The sequence below is a fragment of the Hippopotamus amphibius genome, chromosome 1, assembly GCF_030028045.1.
Source record: "Hippopotamus amphibius kiboko isolate mHipAmp2 chromosome 1, mHipAmp2.hap2, whole genome shotgun sequence".
NCBI classification, from domain to species: domain Eukaryota; kingdom Metazoa; phylum Chordata; class Mammalia; order Artiodactyla; family Hippopotamidae; genus Hippopotamus; species Hippopotamus amphibius.
This window is the reverse complement of record NC_080186.1, coordinates 115,563,167-115,582,639: the sequence shown is the minus strand read 5'-3', so window position 1 is coordinate 115,582,639 and position 19,473 is coordinate 115,563,167. Positions and strand designations below refer to the sequence as shown.

The following is a 19,473-nucleotide window of genomic DNA, read 5'->3' as shown; positions in this document are numbered from 1 at the left end:
TATTACAAGGTTTACAATTAATAGCGATTCCAAGTGCCCTTTCCTCAGTGATTCCATGCCACATAGGTAAGAGGAAATACATTTGGGCAGTTCTAGGAGGAAAAGTCAGAAAAAAACATGAGAGGCAGAGAGGAGATAACCTAAGAATATTGTTACTGCAGAATTGTCCTGTTAATGTGGTGTGCAAGTAGAGGCGGTATCAGGGCAGCTCCCTGGAAGAGGAGGAGGCTGACTTACATCCATCCAGAATCAAAACCTCCAGCCAAACAATCAGAAGGACTGCCAGAAGGAGATGTGTCTTTCACAGAGCTGGTCATTGTTTCCAAGCTCTTAACACCCTTGATGAAAGTGTGTGTGTGTGTGTGTTGCGATTCTATTTGTATTCTATTTGTGACAATAGAAACGACTTGAAGTTCACTTGCAGAAAGACTGTGAAGATTTATTTGTAATGTAGCAGCCTGCATTTTTCATTTCATAATTTACCTGCTGAAGGAGCAGCATGGTAAAATTCTTTGGGAGAAGAGAGAGAGACTAAGGGTATCAGGAGGAAGGAGAGTTATGGCTGGGTAGGGTAATATGTCCCTCTGCCTGCTTCAGTGTACTAGTCATTAGGTTTTTATTCAACTTTGAGCTCACTCTCAGTATCAGCCTTTCTGATGTTATAGGTTGGGACTTGCAAACAACGTCCCTCCTTTGCCAGTGGGCTTCCTGTAAGTCTCTGCTGACAGGGGCAGCTAGAAGGATATTGAACGACTGCAAAGACTGCAGAGGGACCAGGGCCATCCTCCCTCCTGCCTGCTTCCTGTTGGCTTCCTGCGTAACCCCATGCCACCCCAACCCTACTTCTTTACCCCAGCAGTGGCGATTTGTTCCAATAACAACAGTGGGTTCCAGGGTGCAATGTTTCCAGCTCTCACAGATCCAGCCTTACTGTGCCCCCTTAGAGGACCCTATCAGCTGTCACTCCTTCCCCAGAAGCTTGGATCCCAGCCACTCCGGCCCCTTGTCTGAGCTCAGGGACCCCTGCATCAGTGAGAAGGGCCCCCTCCACGGAGGTCTGAATCTCAGCTTCGTGGGGCCCCTCTTCCGAGTTTCAATAATTCCAGCATTTGTCCTTTTCTCTCCCATGTACAGGGGAGGTGGTAGTTGAACTTGCTACCTCTATGAACCCTTATGGACCCCAATTTGCCTTTTCAGTTCTCCAAAGCCAAGTTTGCAATTCTTTATATAAAGTTCTGTCTGTTAAAGCAAGTATCTTAATTTCCATTTCCTGACCTTGGCTAAGAGAGAGACTAGTTTCAGCTCTAACGAGGACAAGGGTTGAAGGAATTGTGTTCGTTCATAAGGACTCCGGGAGTCTTGAAAGCAAATGTTGCCGCTGCAGGGCCCAGGAGACAAGGGGAGGCAGAGCAGAGGGCAGACCAGCACATCCACAAGCAAGAGAAAAGCAGCCTAAAACAAGATGGTGAGCAGATCGTTCTATTGTTTCACTTCAGGTAGGAAACGGCCAATGGCATAAGAATTATTATCTGGGGCTCCCAGCGCAGCTTGCAGAGATGAGGTCAGAGGTCAGAGGTCTTTAGGAAAGGACACAGATTTCTGGATTCCAGGTCAGAAGAATCTTCTAGGACAGAGTTTGAAGTCTTCACTAAAATGATTCAACAGCACAATCAGGCCCAAAGAAGATGATCTTGCCCTTTTCATGCCTCTAATTCTGCTCTTCTTTTCTCAGGGCCCAGGTCAGCAGCAGCCCCCAGACGACTGACCGCTGCCCCCTCCGCAGCAGCCGGAGCCCCCCGAGGGCTGGCTGCAGCAGTCAGGGCTGTGGTGTCTGCGGCGGTGGGACCTGCGGCGCCTGTGGTGGCTCAGGCAGCAGCCCCCAGCCCCAGCGCTGCAGCAGTCCCCACAGCTGGGGGCGCAGCAGGGAGGGGCTGGGGGGCACTTGGGACACTTGGGGGGGCATTCTGGGACAGGGCACTTGGGCGGGCACTTGGGGGAGCACTGGCACTGCTGCTGGTTCTGCTGGCAGGACATCTTGGTGGGTGGGCTTCAGGAGCTGAGGGAGAGTCAAATAGCAGGTCAGACCCAACACACACAGGCCTCCCTGCCCCTTCCTGGTCTTTCAGCATCTTTCTAGCCCCTTTATTTTGAAAGCCTTCAGATTAAACATAGGAAAAGCATCTCTTTGATGCTCATTAACATTTCCGAAGTGTTAGATAAAAGACCAGGAAATAAATTGGTTCCAGGTTAGCATTCATTCTACCATGTCACCAAGGCTCTTTAAAATGTCCAGTGTTGGGACCATTTTAGAGCTGAAAGCCTCATTAAGGAAAAAGCAAAATCATCCTGTCCTTGAAGGATTTCTGATATGTTTTGGTTCTGTGGAATATAGAAAATTGTAACTGTAAAGGGCCTTGGAGTCAATGTGTCCCAGTCAGCTCAATTCAGAAGAAAATGAAACCAACAGAGGCAAATTCACTAGCCCAGTGCTTTCGTGAGCACATCACAGTTCCGTCCCCAGGTTCCCTGACTCCCATCCCAATGCCCTATCCTTTATATTCTCCTCCCCTGGCCTGCTCCCCAGGCATGTCACAGGGCTTCTCAGCCCCACTATGGATCTGCTTGCTGGAGTCTAAACAGATCCACAGGTGTCTCTGACTCTCTCCTCTAAGTACCAATGTCCTCAGCACATTGTTTCTACAACTGGGTGTGGCTGCACTTCCAAAATAATGTTCCCACTATATACCCCACTCCAAAATAATCTTGAGGTCATTGTTTTTATACCCTAAAACCAGAGAAACATACCCAGCAACTGAAAACAATTTGATTTCTCTAACTCCAGCACCAGCCACATGAATCTTCCCAGTAGCTATTGGTCTCCCTCACCCAACTCGTCCTTCCTTTTTTCAGATTTCCTGGGCTCTCGTCCTTGCCAACCACAGCTCCAGCCCCCAAGACCTTGCCCTGCCTTCCCTCTCCTCTGGTCTGAGCACCCTCTGCGGCAGGCCCCGCTCCCATTCCCAGTGGACACCCACCGGTGCACACGCAGCACAGGGTCCGTCAGCACCTCAGGAGACGAGTGGATGGAGGTGCTCTGGCCCCGAGGTCCTTTTATCCTGGCCTTGGGCTCTGCCCTCAGGTGTGAGACAGGGCCAGGGCATGAGAAGACCGCCTCCTGCCACCCATGTGGATCCTGTGACCCGTGACAGGTGATGACTGGCAGCTCCTCCTTGCCTCCCTCCACGGGGCTCAGGGTAACTGCTCCTGGCTAGGAAAGTGCCTGCTTAAAATGGGGGCTGTAGTGGGTGGAAGCGGACACCAGCATTTGCAGAGTCCTCTGTCGCTTTACTTTCCATGGAAGATGGCTCTCTTCACAGCCTTCTGTTCACATTTAGGAACACTGGCCACATAATGCCTTTGCTTCCACCCTACATATTAATTTCTGCCTAGACCTTTGGATTTAGATAGATTGATGTGAAAATCTACATGTCTAAGCTGTGGGGGAGGTGTGTGTGTGTGTGGCACTGTGGTTGAGACAAAAGGCCTTGGAGACCCCAGCAAAATATACAACTTCTTTGAACCTCAGCATTCTGATCTTTTAAATGATAGAAATGTCTTCAGCATCTACAAATTAATTAAGATGGCAAAGGGGAAGTACACAAGATAGGATGCAGCACTGGGTGACATTCAGGAAATGGATGGAAGGTAGATAGACAAACAGACATAATGAAAAATAGATGCAGGTGCATATTTTTAACAGACAGTGGGGATTTTTTAAGCCATAGGTATCTTTTAAAGTAGGTGGATCTTGTTAAAACTAAAAGCCATTTTTTGCCCAATATACCTCAATGAGTTTGGCTTTATGAAGGAAGCTCTAGAATGAACGTGGGGTAAAAAGGACTGAAGATAGTCATACTTCCCTAAATTACAGCCTGAAAAGAATTTGCAGTTTCCTGGGGCAAATCTGAAGGGATGAAGTAAAATAAAAATGGGACGAGTGAAAAAAAGGAAGCAGACAAAGAGGTGGCCTTAAAGTGTGACTTCAAGTGATGTGGCTGATGTACTTAAGAACAGACATAGTCAATATTCAATTAAATAATTTTTCATCATTGCTATATAAATTACCTGCATTTCCCATGCTCAAAAAGAACCAAATGGAAATTCTAAAAGTGAATACACAGTACCTGAAAAAATAAATGCGTTCAATATTAAATATAATCTCAAAAATTCACTGGATGGTCTTAGCCAATTGTAAAGTACAGAAGATTGGTGAATGTGAAGAAATTATCCAAACTGAACTGAAGAGAGGGGAAAAATATTGAAAAAAAGTGAGCAGATGAGTGATAATCCATTGAATAATAGCAAACAGTCTACATACAAGTAGAGTCCCAGAGCAGAAAATACATAGAATGGGGGAGGAAATATATTTTAATATAATGTCAAAAATTTTCCAAATTACATAAAAACCATCAACCTGTAGGGCCAGAAAGCAAATAAATCCTAAACAGTAAAACTAAAAAGAAAGCAAATAAATGGTATAACCTGTACATAGAGAGGATACAGATTAGTCTTGGAAAATAGGTGAAGGAGAGAGGAGTTCTGAGGAAGGGTGCCAGGAAAGATTTGTGTAAGAGGTCTGATAGGATATAAGTTTTAAAGGGTGGTGAGATTTTGATCTGTGGGGTGGAGTGAGGAGGACATTTAATGGAGACATAGTATGAGAATATGTATGGGGCAGGACGATGCAGGTGGTCTTTGTGAGCAGGGTGGTCCAGCATAATTGGAATGTAGCACATGTGTGATGGGGTGGGGAAGGAGAGTGAGGCACAGGATAAGGCTGAATAGACGACCAGGGCCAGATTGTGGGGAGACCATAGCCAGGGTCAGTCACCCAGTGTTCACCAAAAATCTGCCGAAGGTATTGGTTTAATTGTATTATTGTTACTTGTATGTTTGTCATTTTAGCAGGCTAAGGATAGTCACATTTGTGCTGGGGACTTAGGGGACTGTGTGGGAAACCCTGGGACAGAGGACCACAGTAGTAGGGAATAAGCTGAGAAAATATCATTGCTGATAATCCCCCTACTGCCAATTACTACAGATTGATAATCTCTTTTTCACAATTTCCAAATCCAAAGTCCTCTGAAAACTGAGTTTCTTGTCTGATTGTTGATGACAGTCATTTGGTGGCAAAAAAAAATGACTTGAGCTGACAGTGAGGGCTCTTCATCTTACTGTGAATGTTCCTATGGTCTGTTGCAGAAATATGAATGACCTCTCCAAGGCTGTAGGAGCCCTGCAGCCATGGGATGTGGAGGATCTGGACTACACGCCATGCCTACCCAAGATGTGGTGGACTCCTTTGTTTGGATTTGTAAAAAATTGATACCTCAATTAAATGGGGTTAGGGGTGGGGCCAGCAGGGGGAGCTCTCATGCCCAGAAAGCATAGCCCAGCCCAAGAGGAAGAAAAAGACCCTTCTTTCCTGGCAAGGATTCAGCCAATGAAAAGTCAAGGACACTTTGTTTACCTCAGCCCTTCTAACTTCCTTTTCCCCTTTATAAAAGCGTTCTCCTTTCCTTGCCATGTTGTTAATGAGTCCGAGCTCCGTAGGGTAACTACACAACAGGCCAATAAATCAGGAGACAAGGTGTTGAGGCAAGGAATTAAGACTTTATTTAGAAAGCCTGCAGATGGAGAAGATGGCAGGTCTGGATGCCAGTTTCTTTTATAGAACAGAGAAGGGGAGGAGGTGAGGAAGTAAAGTAAAAGGTCCATCCTTTTTGCAAATTATCTCCTGTTTGGCCAGCATCTGGAAAGGAATGTGTTAATTTCGTATTTTCCGCAGCTATTCCCAGGTGGGCAGGGTCAGATTGTCTCCCCAAGAGCAGAACAAAGGCACTTTAGGTTAACAGTCAGGCTGAGGGCCAGGGTTCCCTGAGGCAGGCCATTATGCATGATTATAGTAACAAAAGCAATGAAAAGCAAAGGTAAAGTAAAAGAAACAGATCTAGCAGGGAGTCAGATTTTCCTCTTCCCTGTTGCAATGTGGGGACTTGCAAATGACTCCACATGGTTGCAGACCCCAAACTGCAACTCGCTCCTGATTCTGAATAAACCCATCTTTACTAGAGAAATATCTGGCAGTCTATTTGTTTTAGGTCAACAAATTCCATGGAGTATTCCTGTAGTATTACTAATAAATTCTATTTATTGATTACCTTCTTTTAAAAAAATTTCCTGAATTTCTGCTGGTGCCAAGGGATTCAGATAAGGGATTATAGTCTGTGGTATTTATATCTTTGGGTCACTAGGTGAACATAGAAATCTCTAAATAATCACTACTTTGACTAAGAGAGCCTTGCCGTACCAGTCTGTCTGCCCAAATTCTCAGAATTGAGCAAACCTTACATTCTCGCTATTTTTAACTGACAACTCAAGGTCAACTCACACCATCAACTTTAATCCATAATGCATTCTTATATGGTATGTTTTCTTTATTTATTCTCTATTATTCCATTATAGTCAGCAGGGGACCCAGAGGAACAAAGATATGGGTATGCTTGTTGACGTTCCTCCACGGGCCTTTGCACATTTTTCTCCCTTTTTTCCTTTTGCCTACAAACCCTATTAACAATAAATACAAATTATCAGTGCAAATCGTATTTGTATTATCAACACAGATTTCTTCTTTTTGTGTTAAAATGTCCATGTTATGATTTTTCAAGACCATGAAAATATGTTTTTTTGGGTTGCCACTGTCATTCCTTGGCAGACCAAGCAGGAGAGTTAAAAGGGAATATTCTGAGCAACTGGACAAGTTTTCCAAATAATTATAATAATGATAGTCACAAATAATCAACTTACAATAGCCATCATAGCCTAGTTAATCCACCCTTCCACTGTAAGCACTCAGGTTCCTCAGGGGAGAAATAAGAAGTTTCAACAGATCCTTGAAGCTGGAATTCCTTGCCTATGTTTGCCAGTGTTCCTGCCTTACATCATAAAGCCTTTTTATTGTTGATGACTGGGAGTCCTTTGGGGTGGAGGCAAGGGGAGGATAGGATTCTCTGTGGGATTGGGAGTACCCTGAGGGCAAGGGGTGGATTTCTTTAACCCAATGGCTCTCAATGAGGAGGGATGGGTGGATTTTGAACAGCCCCCACTCCCAACCCTCTCCCAGATTTGACAGTCTAGAGGTGTGTTGAGTCTCACAGCTGGGGAGGAGGGGGTTGTGTTTGATACTGTCATCTAATAGGTAGAGGTCGGGGATGACGCTTAACACCCTATAAGGCACAGGACAGTGCTCCCAAAACAAAGTATTATCCAGCCCCAAATGTCACTATTGCTGAGTGTGAGAAACCCTGCTTTGCTCCTGGAGGATTAAGACTATGCTCATTGCAAACAGCTCCTGGATTCCTGACTGAACAAAGCAAACCTCTGAAGAATGCTGGTGAGGTGCTGTGGAAATAAATGACGAATGAAATACTTGCTCAATCCAACCTTTTCATCCAGGCAGGATCAAGTCAGAAGGTCTTCCAGTGACTAAGGGCTCAATCTCGATTCAAGCCTGAAAAGTATCTCTGATAGATTGAGAGCGTCTCCTCCCTGGTACGTCCTCTCCCTCTGCCTGACCCAAGGAATGATGCCAATGGTAAACTGGCTGGGTGGCATCAATGCACTGATGACCATTTGTGAGAGCTGCTCCTCCTCAGTATCCTTGAACCCAACATTCACCCTAGTACCTGAACTTCCTGCCCCCCAAACCTTTACTCCCTTCTAGGTTGAGCATCTTGCCTGAGCCACTTTGTAGCACCCATCACCTCCTTCCTCTTCTGTCTGCTATTCCCTGTCCCTTCTTTCCTTCAATTCCTTCTCCTCCGAGCCCCACCCCCTACTCGCCCCAGCTGACCACATTCATTCCTGCTTGTGCTTCCCTTCCTGTTCTCTGGCCTCTGCTTGGGCCTGGCCTTGACCTGCCTTTGTGGTCCACCTCCCTTATCAAATGGGCAGTTCCCCAGGTCCAATTGTTATGTCTTTCTTCTATTTCTCTCCTTAGGGCTGATCATCTCACTGCCAAAAGCAAATTTATTTGTAGTGTTTTGTAAGATACAAAGTGTTTTAAATAACACATCTCATGTAATTCTCAGTGTGATCCGGACAGGTGTATGTATTTTTTTAACTGCATTTTACAGATGAAGGAACTGTCAGAGAAATTGCCTAAGCTAAGACCTCTCTGATAGTAAGAGGTGGAGCTGGGGTCAAATTCACTTCTCATGATGCCTCTCCTATGTCCTTGCTATTCCAGCATGCTGCTTCACAGTTCTAAACCCATCTGGGCCCTTTTTTCCCACACACCAAGTTCAGTCTCCCTCTCCTTCCTACTCTGTCAGGGATGCATGCCCAGATCATCTTTGTGGCTGTATTTGTTCTTACCTCCAAAGCAGTTTGGATGTTTTAATATGTAACTTTTAAGGAATATGTAGATTGTTTATGTTTTTCTTGGCTAGATTATCGGCACCTGGAGAACAGGAGTCTTTATTTTGTTCACTGGTATATCCCAAGCATCCAGAATGGCACCTGGCACATAATAAAATCTCAATTAATATTTGAATAAATATTTGTTGAATGTGTGGGTAAATATTCCATTTCCAAACATCTCTGACTATTAAATTATTTTCTTTATTTCTAATGAGAATCGTCTTCTTATGATTTCCATTCATTTGATTTAAGCTCTTGAGTTTTATTTATTTATTTTTAAAAAGCCTTTCAAATAGTGGAAGATAGCAACATGCTACTCTTTTTAAAATGCAACATAAGTCTTCCTTTCACAGGAAAGTAGACCAAGTTTAGGAGTAAGATAAGCCTCGGCGTGTATTCCAGCATTATCAGGTCTTAGATGTGTGACCAGACAAATTAGTTAACCTCGCTAGATGGTGTGTGTGTGTGGCGGGGTGTGTGTGTGTGTGTCTGCGGGTGTGTGTATGTGTCTGTGAGAGAGAGAGAGAGGGAAGGAAATCAAGAGAGAAATCAAGAGAGAGGGAGAGGGGAGAGACACTGTCTATTAATTGGAGCACATGATAGCCTCTTTTCAAGGGTTGAATATGAGGAAGGATGTAGGTTTCCTGCCTCAGGTGGTGGCAGATAATCTCATTCTTGTCTGGTATGAAGATTTTAATCAACCATGCTTTCTCCATGTGTGCGGACATACAATTACCCACTCATCTTCTACCTTAAGTGCAATTTATTTTAATTAAATTCAGAACACAGTCCTCTTCCCTCTGTTAATTAGATAACTCCCACTTGTCTTTCACATCTCTGGTCATAGCTGCCTCTTCCAGGCACTCGACACCCTCACATGCCCCTTCTGTGGGCTTCCTTGGTGTCTGCCTTGCTCACCATTGCCTTTTTGGGACCAAGCACAGTTTCTGGCAGAGAGCCGAGTCTCCATAAATGGTTGTCAAATGAATGGATGTGTTGATACAAGTCAATACGTGACAGGGAAGAGCCAATCCTGACTCCATGTTGAATCTGTTCCTTTACTTTAATCTTTGCTTCCTTTGCTTTTGTTCACTAAAAGGACACTGTCTGTATGTAATGGCCTGCCTCAGGGAGCACTGCCCCTCCACCTGAATGTTAAACTGGAGTGCTTTTGTTCAGGGACGCATCCTGACCCTGTCCACCTGTGAATGGCTGCAAGAAAGAAGAAATTACATCCCCTCCCTGAGGCTGGCCATTCCAGGAGATATTTGCAAGACTTATAGCCTTTTTACTTTACTTCTCCACCTCCTCCCCCACTCCGTTCTGTAAAAGAAACTGGCATCCAAACCCTGAGAAGATGGCTTTTTGGAGACACTAGTCTGCCATCTTCTCAGTCTGCCGGCTTTCCAAATAAAGTCATATTCCTTGCCTCAGCACCTCATCTCCCGATTTATTGGCCTGCTGTGTGGTGAGCAGAGTGAGCTCAGACTCGGAAGCAGATAAGTACTTTTTTTCCTGACAGCAGTAACACTGGAGAACAGAGGAAAGGTGTCAGTCCAGCCCAGGGCCCCACGACAAGATGTGGTGAAGAAAGTGTTGGGTGGGTTTGGCCCAGCTTGGGTTGTTCCTAGGCTTCTAGATACTTCTAGCTTAGTCTTCCAGGTCAGGAAGCTTCCTCTTGTGGAGGAATGAGTTTGGTGGTCCCTGGTGATGGGGAAATGCATGGGTCATCATGTATCACCCTCTCTTGCTAACTAGTTTCAGGCCACAAGCATGTAGATCCTCTAGGATGTCCAACCAGGTCAGAAATCAAGAATATGCTGTGGCCAAGGACCAAATCTTGTTCACCGCCTGGCTATTCACCCACATGTCAAGGATGTACCTACTTGTGCATTGCCTGTCTTATGATTACTACCATCTACCTATCTAGTCTATTGCAAACAGCTAAGCTGCTCCCTTATGCATGACAGTTCTATTTGCTTATTCATCCAGGACTATTCTAATCTGTTGGACAAGCTATGGGGTGTGGAATTTCTCCCTCTCAATGTTTGGGGAATGCCTGGGTAAAGGAGAGATAGACCAAAGCTGGGCCTCCCCTCTCCCAGTAAAAATATCTTACATATACTGGACAACCACCCTCCCTCAGCCACTTACAAGAGCCCCATTCTAGGTATGTTTAGTGGCAGTGGGACTGGGGATTTAACTAAGAGAAAAGAAGATGTGCTTCATCTTGAGGTGTTTCTAGACTGAGGAGTAGAAATTTGACTCCACACAGAGGGTAATTACCTAAAACCTCCCGCAAAAAAATAATGTCAACACCCTGTTGCCATCATGTCCACATCCTACTCATGCTGTGGCCAGATGTGTACCAGTTTCAACTTTCCTTGTAGATATGGAGTAAGCTCAGACCCCTGGGTGCTCACTATAGCAACGGTCTCTCCCTCCAGCTGATCAGAATGATTTTCAAATGGAAGTCCCAGATTCTGTTACCGAGTCCAAGCTTGCTCTGCTCACCACACAACAGGCCAATGAATTGGAGACAAGGTGTTGAGGCAAGGAATATGACTTTATTTGGAAAACTGGCAGATGGCAGACTAGTGTCTCCAAAAAACCATCTTATGGGGTATAGATGCCCGTTTCTTTTATAGAATCAGAGAGGGAGAGAGAGGGAGAGGCTGTGAGGAAGCAAAGTAAAAAGGTAGAATAGAAATTAGACTAGAGAGGGAGAGGCAGCGGGGAAGTAACGTAAAAGGGCCATCAGTCTTGCAAAACATCTCTGGGAATGACCAGCCTCGGTGAGGGGATGTGTTAATTTCTCCTTTCTTGCAGCCATTCACAGGTGGGCAGGGTAGATTGTCTGCCTGTGAGCTGAACAGAGACACTTTAGTTTAACATTCAGGCAGAGAGGGCAGGGTTCCTTGAGGCAGGCCATCATGTGTGATTATAATAACATAAACAGTGAAAAGCAAAGGTTAAAGTCAAAGAAACAGATTGAACATGGAGACCCATTTAGCTCTTCCCTGTTACAATTCTATTGCTGGAAATTCAAATTAAATAGGTCTGGGATGGGTCTTGGGATTCTGTCTGTAAGTGGTTATTTCACCCTAGCCTTGTGCCTGTGACAAAGAGGAATTATGGAAATGTATCTGGGCTGAAGAGAAACTCTGAAGACATCTACTGCAATTTCCTCATTCAACAGTGAGGATGCTAATCTTAAGGAGTGAGGCTTAGAAGGAAGGAAAGAATGGAGAGTTGCAGAGAGATAGAAGCAGGATTCCAAGGAGGGAAGCAGGAACCTTAGACCTGATCTCTCTTACATTCATTTGAACTACTTACCCCTCATCTCCGGAAGCCGGGCCCTTATTCTGAGGCAGCAAGTTTGGATGCCAGGTGTAGGGGTCTGACCGACCTCTGCCTCACACTGCTTGTGACTTGACCAGTGCATTGGCATTTCTGGCAACAGTCCACCAAACTGTGAAATGGAAATGATGCTATGCAACTAATGGGCTGCCTCAGATTAGTGTGAAATTCAAGAGGAGTCTCTTGCAAGTATTAGAACACCTTTAAAGGGTTTTATAAATAGTCTTTTCCTCTCTGGATTTAGAATCTTCAGCCCTGGTCCAGGACACACTTTAAGTTTTGTTCAAATGGTTGACATAGAAGGAAGAGGCAGAGAGCTGGGAGGCCAGTCATCAGTGAACAGATGGAGGGTGGGAAGCGGAGGAGGTGACTGGGAAGGGCCTCCAAAACCAGCACTGAAGGACTGCAGGGTATTCTGAACCTCGCTCCTGAGTTCCCAGTCCCCATTGCCAAATGCACTTTGAAAGCCCCAAGCAATCAAAGCACACAGACACATGCTGAGAAACATGCAAAGCCCCCGAAAGCACATGCAGACACACAACCTCCCAGGTACCCCTTCCCTCTGAGCCACTATAGATGGGCTGTGACTTTTCAGTGTGGGCCTGGCAGGAGCCTCGGGGCTGGGCATCCTGTCAGAGGAAGTGGGGGACCTTTGAGGCCAGTTCAGACTAGCGCCCAGGAGAGTAGAGATCCTCTGGCTATAGAGATACGGCACAGCAGTCCTGGTCTGTGGGGGAGCACCAGGCCATCGGGGGTTCCCTGGCTCAACCCCAGCCTTACTCACCCTGAGACCCCTCTATTCTACCATCTTTCCAGTCCCTTTCCATAGCCAGGCCTGGTAATCCTGGGGACCAAAATCTGTCCCCAGAGGACAGTGCAGGTGGTGGGTCACTGAAATAAAGAGCCTATGTGGTAACCTATTCCCTGCACCTGGGGAAGGTGTGGTTTCTTAGGAGTGAAGAAGCCAGTCTGTGTTTCTTCTGTACCTTGAGGAGGTGGGCCGTTCTACACTCACCTCTAGACAAGGAGCGTCCTTCTCCAGTGGTGTGTTTGTGAGAACGGGGCAAAATCTAATGAGAATTTCCATCTGGGGCTTCCAGGCCTCTCCCTACTCTGCTCTCTCCACCCCCACCCCGGGGCCTGGGTGATGGAAACCTACAGGTGCTCAATGGGACTCATTCGGGCCCTGCCAGGCCCCTGGGGCCTATGCCATGGAGCAGGTACCGTCCCGGAGCAGCCTGGATTTTAAGAGAGGAAGCAATATGGAAGCGGTAAAAATAACCTATGAGATAATCCCCAAGTGTTATCGGAAAAATAAGTGGGTTGATGCAGGAAAGATCTGTGGAAGAGGCTGTGACCAAGATGAGTGGTGCTATGTGTAATAAGAAAGAGTATAGACTGGGAACCACGTCTGGCTGCACGGCTTAGGCAAGCCACGTAAATCCTGTGGGCTTAATTTTCCACCTCTGCAAAATGGCAAGATGATAATGCCTGTGTGCTGGGCTGTGGTGGAAATTAGAGAATATATGCACATATGCATATACATGCACACGCACATTCATATACGTATTCATTTTCTACCTGCACGAGGCATTTCACTAAATCAGTAATGACCAAACACTACTGGGCATCTGAAATACCTGGAGGCCTGCTTAAAACACAGCTTCTGGGCCTCACTCCCAGAGTCTCTGCTTCAATGGATCCGGGGTTATACAACTGCATTTCTAAGAAGGTCCTAGGTGAGGCTCACACTGCTGGTCCGGGTACCACACTGAGAATCAGTGTGCTAGGCTGTAGGCTCTGTGAGAGCAAACAAGCATCATGTCTCTCCTTTTTACAGGTACCTTTCTAGCAGGTAAGCAATGAATATTTGTCAATAAAAAAAATGAATGGATTTCACATAAGAGGCTCGGTTTTCCCTTGCAGAGCACAAGGTTTTACTAAGCAGTCTCTCGGGTCCTCACCATAGACACTCTGGGACTAGATGGCTTGGGTGAGGGAAAGACATCCTCAGAGCCAGGCTTGGATCTGTGATTCCCAAGTATGGAGCTGGAGCTGGGGGGGCCTCTGAGGTTGTAGCCTGTGTGGAGGAGGGCACTAGTGCCTAGGCCAAAGTGGCCCCCTGCTGTCCTCCTAAGAGGAGCCTCTTTCATCTTCTAAGACCAGGGTGGCCTCCGGGCATTCTCCCCCTCTGTGGAAGGCCCATCCCCAGGAACACTCGTTTCCCAGCATCCATCTCTTCTGCAGGGAGTGAGAGAAAGAGGCATCTCACCCTTTCTTGCCCCCCTCCAAGCCCTACCTTCATGGACCCAAGATCACCTGTGCCTAATGGGATTTGGGAGCAATCCCAGAATGCAAACTCAGCCTCAGATGCTTCCTTTTCTACTATGTCAAAACAAACAAACAAACAAAAAAAACTAATCATTTATTCTGAACCAAATAAGAGTACATCCTGTGTGAAGTATCCCAGAGAGCCTATCCCAGGCTCCCTTCTCCCTTCCCTGACTCCATAGAATTCACGTGGCTGTGACTAAGGCCCCAGAGCTGGGTGAACTGCCCAACCCAGGGCAGTGACCTCTACCCCTAAATTGAGGAGCAAGAGTTATCCTCCCTGTTCCCTCATTCCTCATCCCTTTCATCCACCTTTTCCCAGTAGGGGCCGGGGACACTGAGGGGAGACAGAAAACCTACAAGGCAGCCCACCCAGTCTAGTCTAAGGAAAGCTCAGACCATGGGTAAAATAAACCCAAGAAGAAAAGTTAAAAAACAAAAACAACAACAACAACTCATCCCAGAGAGTCAGAAAGGAGTAAAACACAGGCGTCATGCAGGATTTAGGCTGTGAGGGTATCATCATCTTTATTGGTACATGGTCTCCTCTTGTCTCCAGTCCTGGGGTTGCCCGTCGTGACAGACCATGGCTCAAGCTGCAAACCCAGAAGCCTTGCTGAGCAGCTGCCTGACCCAGGAGAAGTATGGGACCTTGGGGATACCCTGACTCCATTCAAATGGGAGTTTACAACCTAGTTGGACTAGGTAAGACAGACACTCCTGAAAAGTGAAATAACAATTCAAGACACGTTGCAAGGCAGTTGCCAAACAGACAGTGTGGATGATGCAGTGAGTTCTAGGAAATCAGCCAGGCTCCTGTAGATAGGAAAATAGGTAGGAACAAAAACAAAAGACTCCAAGGAAGCAGTCTTGAAATATGGGTTGGATTTTAGATACTGGGAATAGCAGAGAAGTGGTTCAGATAGTGGGGAAAGAGTGAGCAGAGGCTTGGAGGCAGGGACCCCGAAGGTACGTCCTGGGAACACCCAAGATGTGCCGTGGTGGCCAGACTGGTCTGGCTAGAACTAAGGATATGTACAGGGGAGGAGTCAGATGTGAGGCTGGAAAGGTGTCTGAGATCCAGGTGTGGATCCTGAGATGACACACTAAGGAGTTTGGACATCACCTCTGTAGCAGGGAGCCTGTGAATGTCTTTGGAGAGATACAAACCAGAACACGTTGGAAACCGTGGCTGCTGGGAATGAAGGAAAAACATTTTCAGGGCAAGAGGTAGGGATGTCTCAGCCACGCTTTCTTTAAAAATAGGCACGCTTTGCTCCAGCACTGGCCCCACCTTTCACTCCAACACTGGTGCTTCATTGGTCTCCACAACCACCAAGACCCTGTGGCTCTGGAAGGTTTACATGGCAAGGTCTACAGCCAGCTCCACTCTCTTGCCACCGCTTATAAAAGCTGGGAGCCTCGATGTCCAGGCAGTGTGGAATGGACTCATGACAGCCTAGGTCTCCTGTGCATGGATTTGGATTTGGGCCTGAGCGTGGTCTGGGACAACACCAGGGCTCCACACGTGTCTCTGGGCTTTGGCAGGGCAACAGAAGAGGAATTGGCTCTGGAAATGGACAAGATTCTTGGCGCACACAGGGCCGTGGATGTGGATGTGGTGCTGGAAGCTCACACTGTGCTGGGCGAGGATGTGGGGCTGGACACAGACAGGGCTCTGAAAATCTCCGTGGTGGAGGACACGGGCGGAACACCGGACTTGTACACGCTGCTGGACGTGAACATACATGTGGAGCAGGAAGTGGACATAGGCGTGGAGCAGGACACGGACAGGGACGTGGAGCAGGAACTGGACATTGCTACTGTGATGGCTCTGGACTTTGGTCCAAACGCCGCAGAGGACGGAAGCTTGGGAGTGGACACGGCTCTATACGTGGCTTCAGATCTGGGCAAGAGGTACCCCAGGAGGGTTGTGGGGTACAACTCTCAGAGCTGCGTCTGATGGGAGGAATCTGAACAGAACACTTCTTGGGGGGAACCTGCTTGGGGCAGCAGGGCGAGGAAATCTCTATGCGGCACTTGGGTCCACATCTCTGAGAGCAGCCTGAAGTGGGACGCCGAGGACAGTCACTCTTATAGATGGGCTCAGAGCGGCGGGGCGGGGTGCAATAGTTATAGGAACCTGAAGAGCATCTTGACGGCAGGCAGCTGCTGTAGTAGGGCTCAGGACATCGCGGTAGGGAGCAGCTGCGGTATGAAGGCTGCAGCTGGCGAGGAGGGAGGCATCTGCTGGTGCTCCGCGAGCGGCGCTGCGCGGTGAAGCGCCCATAAGAGCCCTGGGTCTGGCACTGAGGTGCATAGGTGCTAAATGAAGGCACGCACTGATGCTGAGGGGCGCAGCTGCGGTAGGAGCCCTTGTATTGGCACTGGGTGGAGAATCTTCCCTTAGTCTGGCATGCCGGGGGACCTGCTACATAAGTCTGGACAGGCTGAGGTGCTGGGCAGGGTACATAGGTCTGGACTGGACATTCCACATCACAAGTTTTTGTGTAACACACTGGAGCACATTCAATATAGCAGGTCTGCGCAGGGCACAGGGTTTCACACTGCATATAGGAAACCCCAGACTGGCATGGAACTTGGCATTGAACACAGGGAATTTGAGGCTGGCTCGGAGCCTGGCACTTCACCTGGGTGGTCTTAGACTGGCACGGAGCCTGGCCTTTTACCTGGGAAACTTTAACTGGGCACGGTGCAGGGCACTCCACAGTTTGCATCTCACAAGGGGCCTGGACCACCACCTGGCCCTTGGCACAGGGATACTGGGAGGGGCAGAAGGAGGACCCCTTCACACAGCACTGGGTCAGGGGCAGGCAACACTGAATCTGCTGCTGGTCACACATGGTTCTGATTCACGCAGGTAAGCAGAACCTGAGGGTAGAAAGACCAGGGTCAGGAGGGTGAGAGTGGTTGGGGAGGAGGGGGCCAGGATCAAGGGGAAGTCACCCTGCTTCTTTCCTGGCCTTTCTTCCCCTCCCCTCAACTTGTAGCCAAGAATCCTTACAGAGTGAGCTACACCCAAGATTAGTCACCATTGCCCAGGAGACCTGCCTTGGATCTGCCAAAGGACCTGATCTGAGGGAGCTTCAAAGGATTGCAGGTGGACATACCAGGGTCCAACACAAGAGGACACTGATGACAAGAGGATTCCACCACTTCCTCAGGTCCTAAGAGGTGGGAGGGAGCTCTATAGAAAGCAGAGACAAAGCATTCTCCCAAGACCATAGCCCAAAGTGGGCACTCCACACCCACAGGACCTTGGATATCCTCAGGCACACGACTGGCAACACACACATATATGCAAACATGCAAAAAAGCAACTTTTGGGAGAAAGCACTCAGGCACCATCTGTGCTCAAAGAAAGCATCCACTGGAAAGTAAAGGATTTAGTCAGTTACTGGGCAGCTCGAATCCAACCTAAAATATTTGTTTCTCTCTATTCAATCTTTCTAGGTGAATTTACTAAAACAAGCCCTCATGGACATATGCAAAACACATATACCAAACACATCAGCCTTGGAAAGGTTCTGGACAGACATGGCAACTTGCCCAAGAAGGCTGGGACCGCCTGCTAACTTCAGACTTTTTCCCACCAGGCCCTCTGAGAAGCAAGGTGCGGTTACCTAAGACAGGGTCACCCAGAAAGTGCAAGTTTCCTAAGTCACCAGACTGACATTCAGGCACACATAAAGCTCTACACAACAGGAATGTTACAAACACGACATGGGGGGTGGGGTGGGGGTGCAGGCATGCTCTCTAACACCAGGCTTAGGAAGGGAGAAACCGAAGGCCGTCCCCACTGCTCTGTCCTCCCCCAAATCTGCCTGTTCACGTGCATCAGCCCAGGGACCAGCACAGAACCGTGGCTGATTTGACAATTAGCTCATTCATCAAAACACACCTCTGTGAGCTCCTGAGAGACTGAAATACTTCTAATGACGAGTAAAGCCTTCCATTGTCCATTCGTAGAGACAATCTAAGTATATATGTCCTTGAGGAGGGTAACCCTCTTATACACAAATCTGCTCACAAGGTGTAAATTACTAATGCACCTTTTCCAGTGAGAGAGGTCCTGATGCAGGAGAGTGGTACCTGAGGATAAGTCCAGGGTTATCCAAGGCATATACACTGAGTGAACACCCCAGGTCTTCACCCCAACTCCATAGATATTCTTCTTCTATCCTCTAAAAGCCTGCCAGACTATTCTCCTCTGGAGGATGTACCACTCTTCCTCTGCTCCCAGGTTCTCCCCTCACTATGCCTCACCCTTGTGAACCCGGGCACCCCCTGGGCATCATCCAGACCCGAATCCCAGGACCCAAACCCTAGACTCACCCTCCTCACAGGCAAGCAGTCATTCAGGCTGAGGCATCTGGACAGAGGGCTGTCTTTATATAAAGGCTCCTGGGTCTGGCTTGGACCATGAGACAATTGGTTGGCATCTGTCTAGCATCACCCAGTTTGGCATTCCAGCAACCAGACCCCTCCCTGTATGCCTGTCCTTGTAGTCACCTGTAGAATGTGGGAGTGTCTCACTTTAGTGTTGAAGCTTCTGAACTATGAAGGATCAGGTTCTTGTTTTCTTCCTCCTTCTTCACCCTATCAGTTTTTTCTCCATTCCTAGAAGACCTGGTGGTGGGGACGATGAGGGATGACAATGGCGTCTTCTTTCTTGAAAGATGATTCCAGGACCCTACCTTCCTCCTTATCTCAGATTCTCACTAGATAGAGGTAACAGAGGAAAAATTCCCTCTTTAAATTAAATTACAGGCAATTAAAATCACCTGGAAAATAGAGACAACTCTAAAGGATGAAGAGAATGTTGGGTTAGAGCCATGTCTAACATCACAGGTTGGCTACTTACAACGGTGACTTTTATAACCAATCTGAATATTAATTTATTCATCTGCAAAATGGAGATAATTAAATCTATTTTCCTGAGTTGTGGTACTGATTAAGGCAATTATTTTATACAAAAACGTGTAGACAAGAATGATATTCAAAGTATCTAACATCCACTAGGAGTAAATTCTGACAATAAGCAACAGGCACATCTGGACTGACGGTTACCTGCTGCATCCCAGTCCTGAACTGAGCAACCTGAGAGCTTTACAGCAGGTGCTCAGCTAATGCTGTGGAGTGGTCCTTGAGGACAGCACAGCACAGAACAGGAACAATTCTGTGAGCCAGATACAGTCAAGATGCGATATCTTTTCATCTTGTGCAAACATGGTTTTCACGTACATAATTTTATTAGTAATCATTAACATTTAGAAATAG

The 19,473-nt window shown here is 47.2% G+C and overlaps 2 protein-coding genes across 2 annotated transcripts; both read right to left on the bottom strand.

Annotated features, from left to right (window-relative positions):
- Positions 1 to 1,331: 1,331 nt before the first annotated feature.
- On the bottom strand, positions 1,332 to 3,096 carry LOC130859715 (late cornified envelope protein 1F-like). The gene is made up of 2 exons (XM_057747271.1): positions 3,036 to 3,096; positions 1,332 to 2,056 (listed from the first exon to the last, which is right to left on the bottom strand). The coding sequence occupies exon 2, from the start codon at positions 2,032 to 2,034 to the stop codon at positions 1,741 to 1,743; it is 294 nt and encodes a 97-aa protein (XP_057603254.1). The 5' UTR covers positions 2,035 to 2,056; positions 3,036 to 3,096; the 3' UTR covers positions 1,332 to 1,740.
- An 11,176-nt stretch (positions 3,097 to 14,272) lies between these two features.
- On the bottom strand, positions 14,273 to 18,662 carry KPRP (keratinocyte proline rich protein). Its single transcript, XM_057723941.1, is given in 2 exon segments — positions 14,273 to 17,064; positions 18,529 to 18,662. A coding segment is annotated over 1 exon segment (1,548 nt). The 5' UTR covers positions 17,037 to 17,064; positions 18,529 to 18,662; the 3' UTR covers positions 14,273 to 15,488.
- Between the last annotated feature and the right edge of the window lie 811 nt (positions 18,663 to 19,473).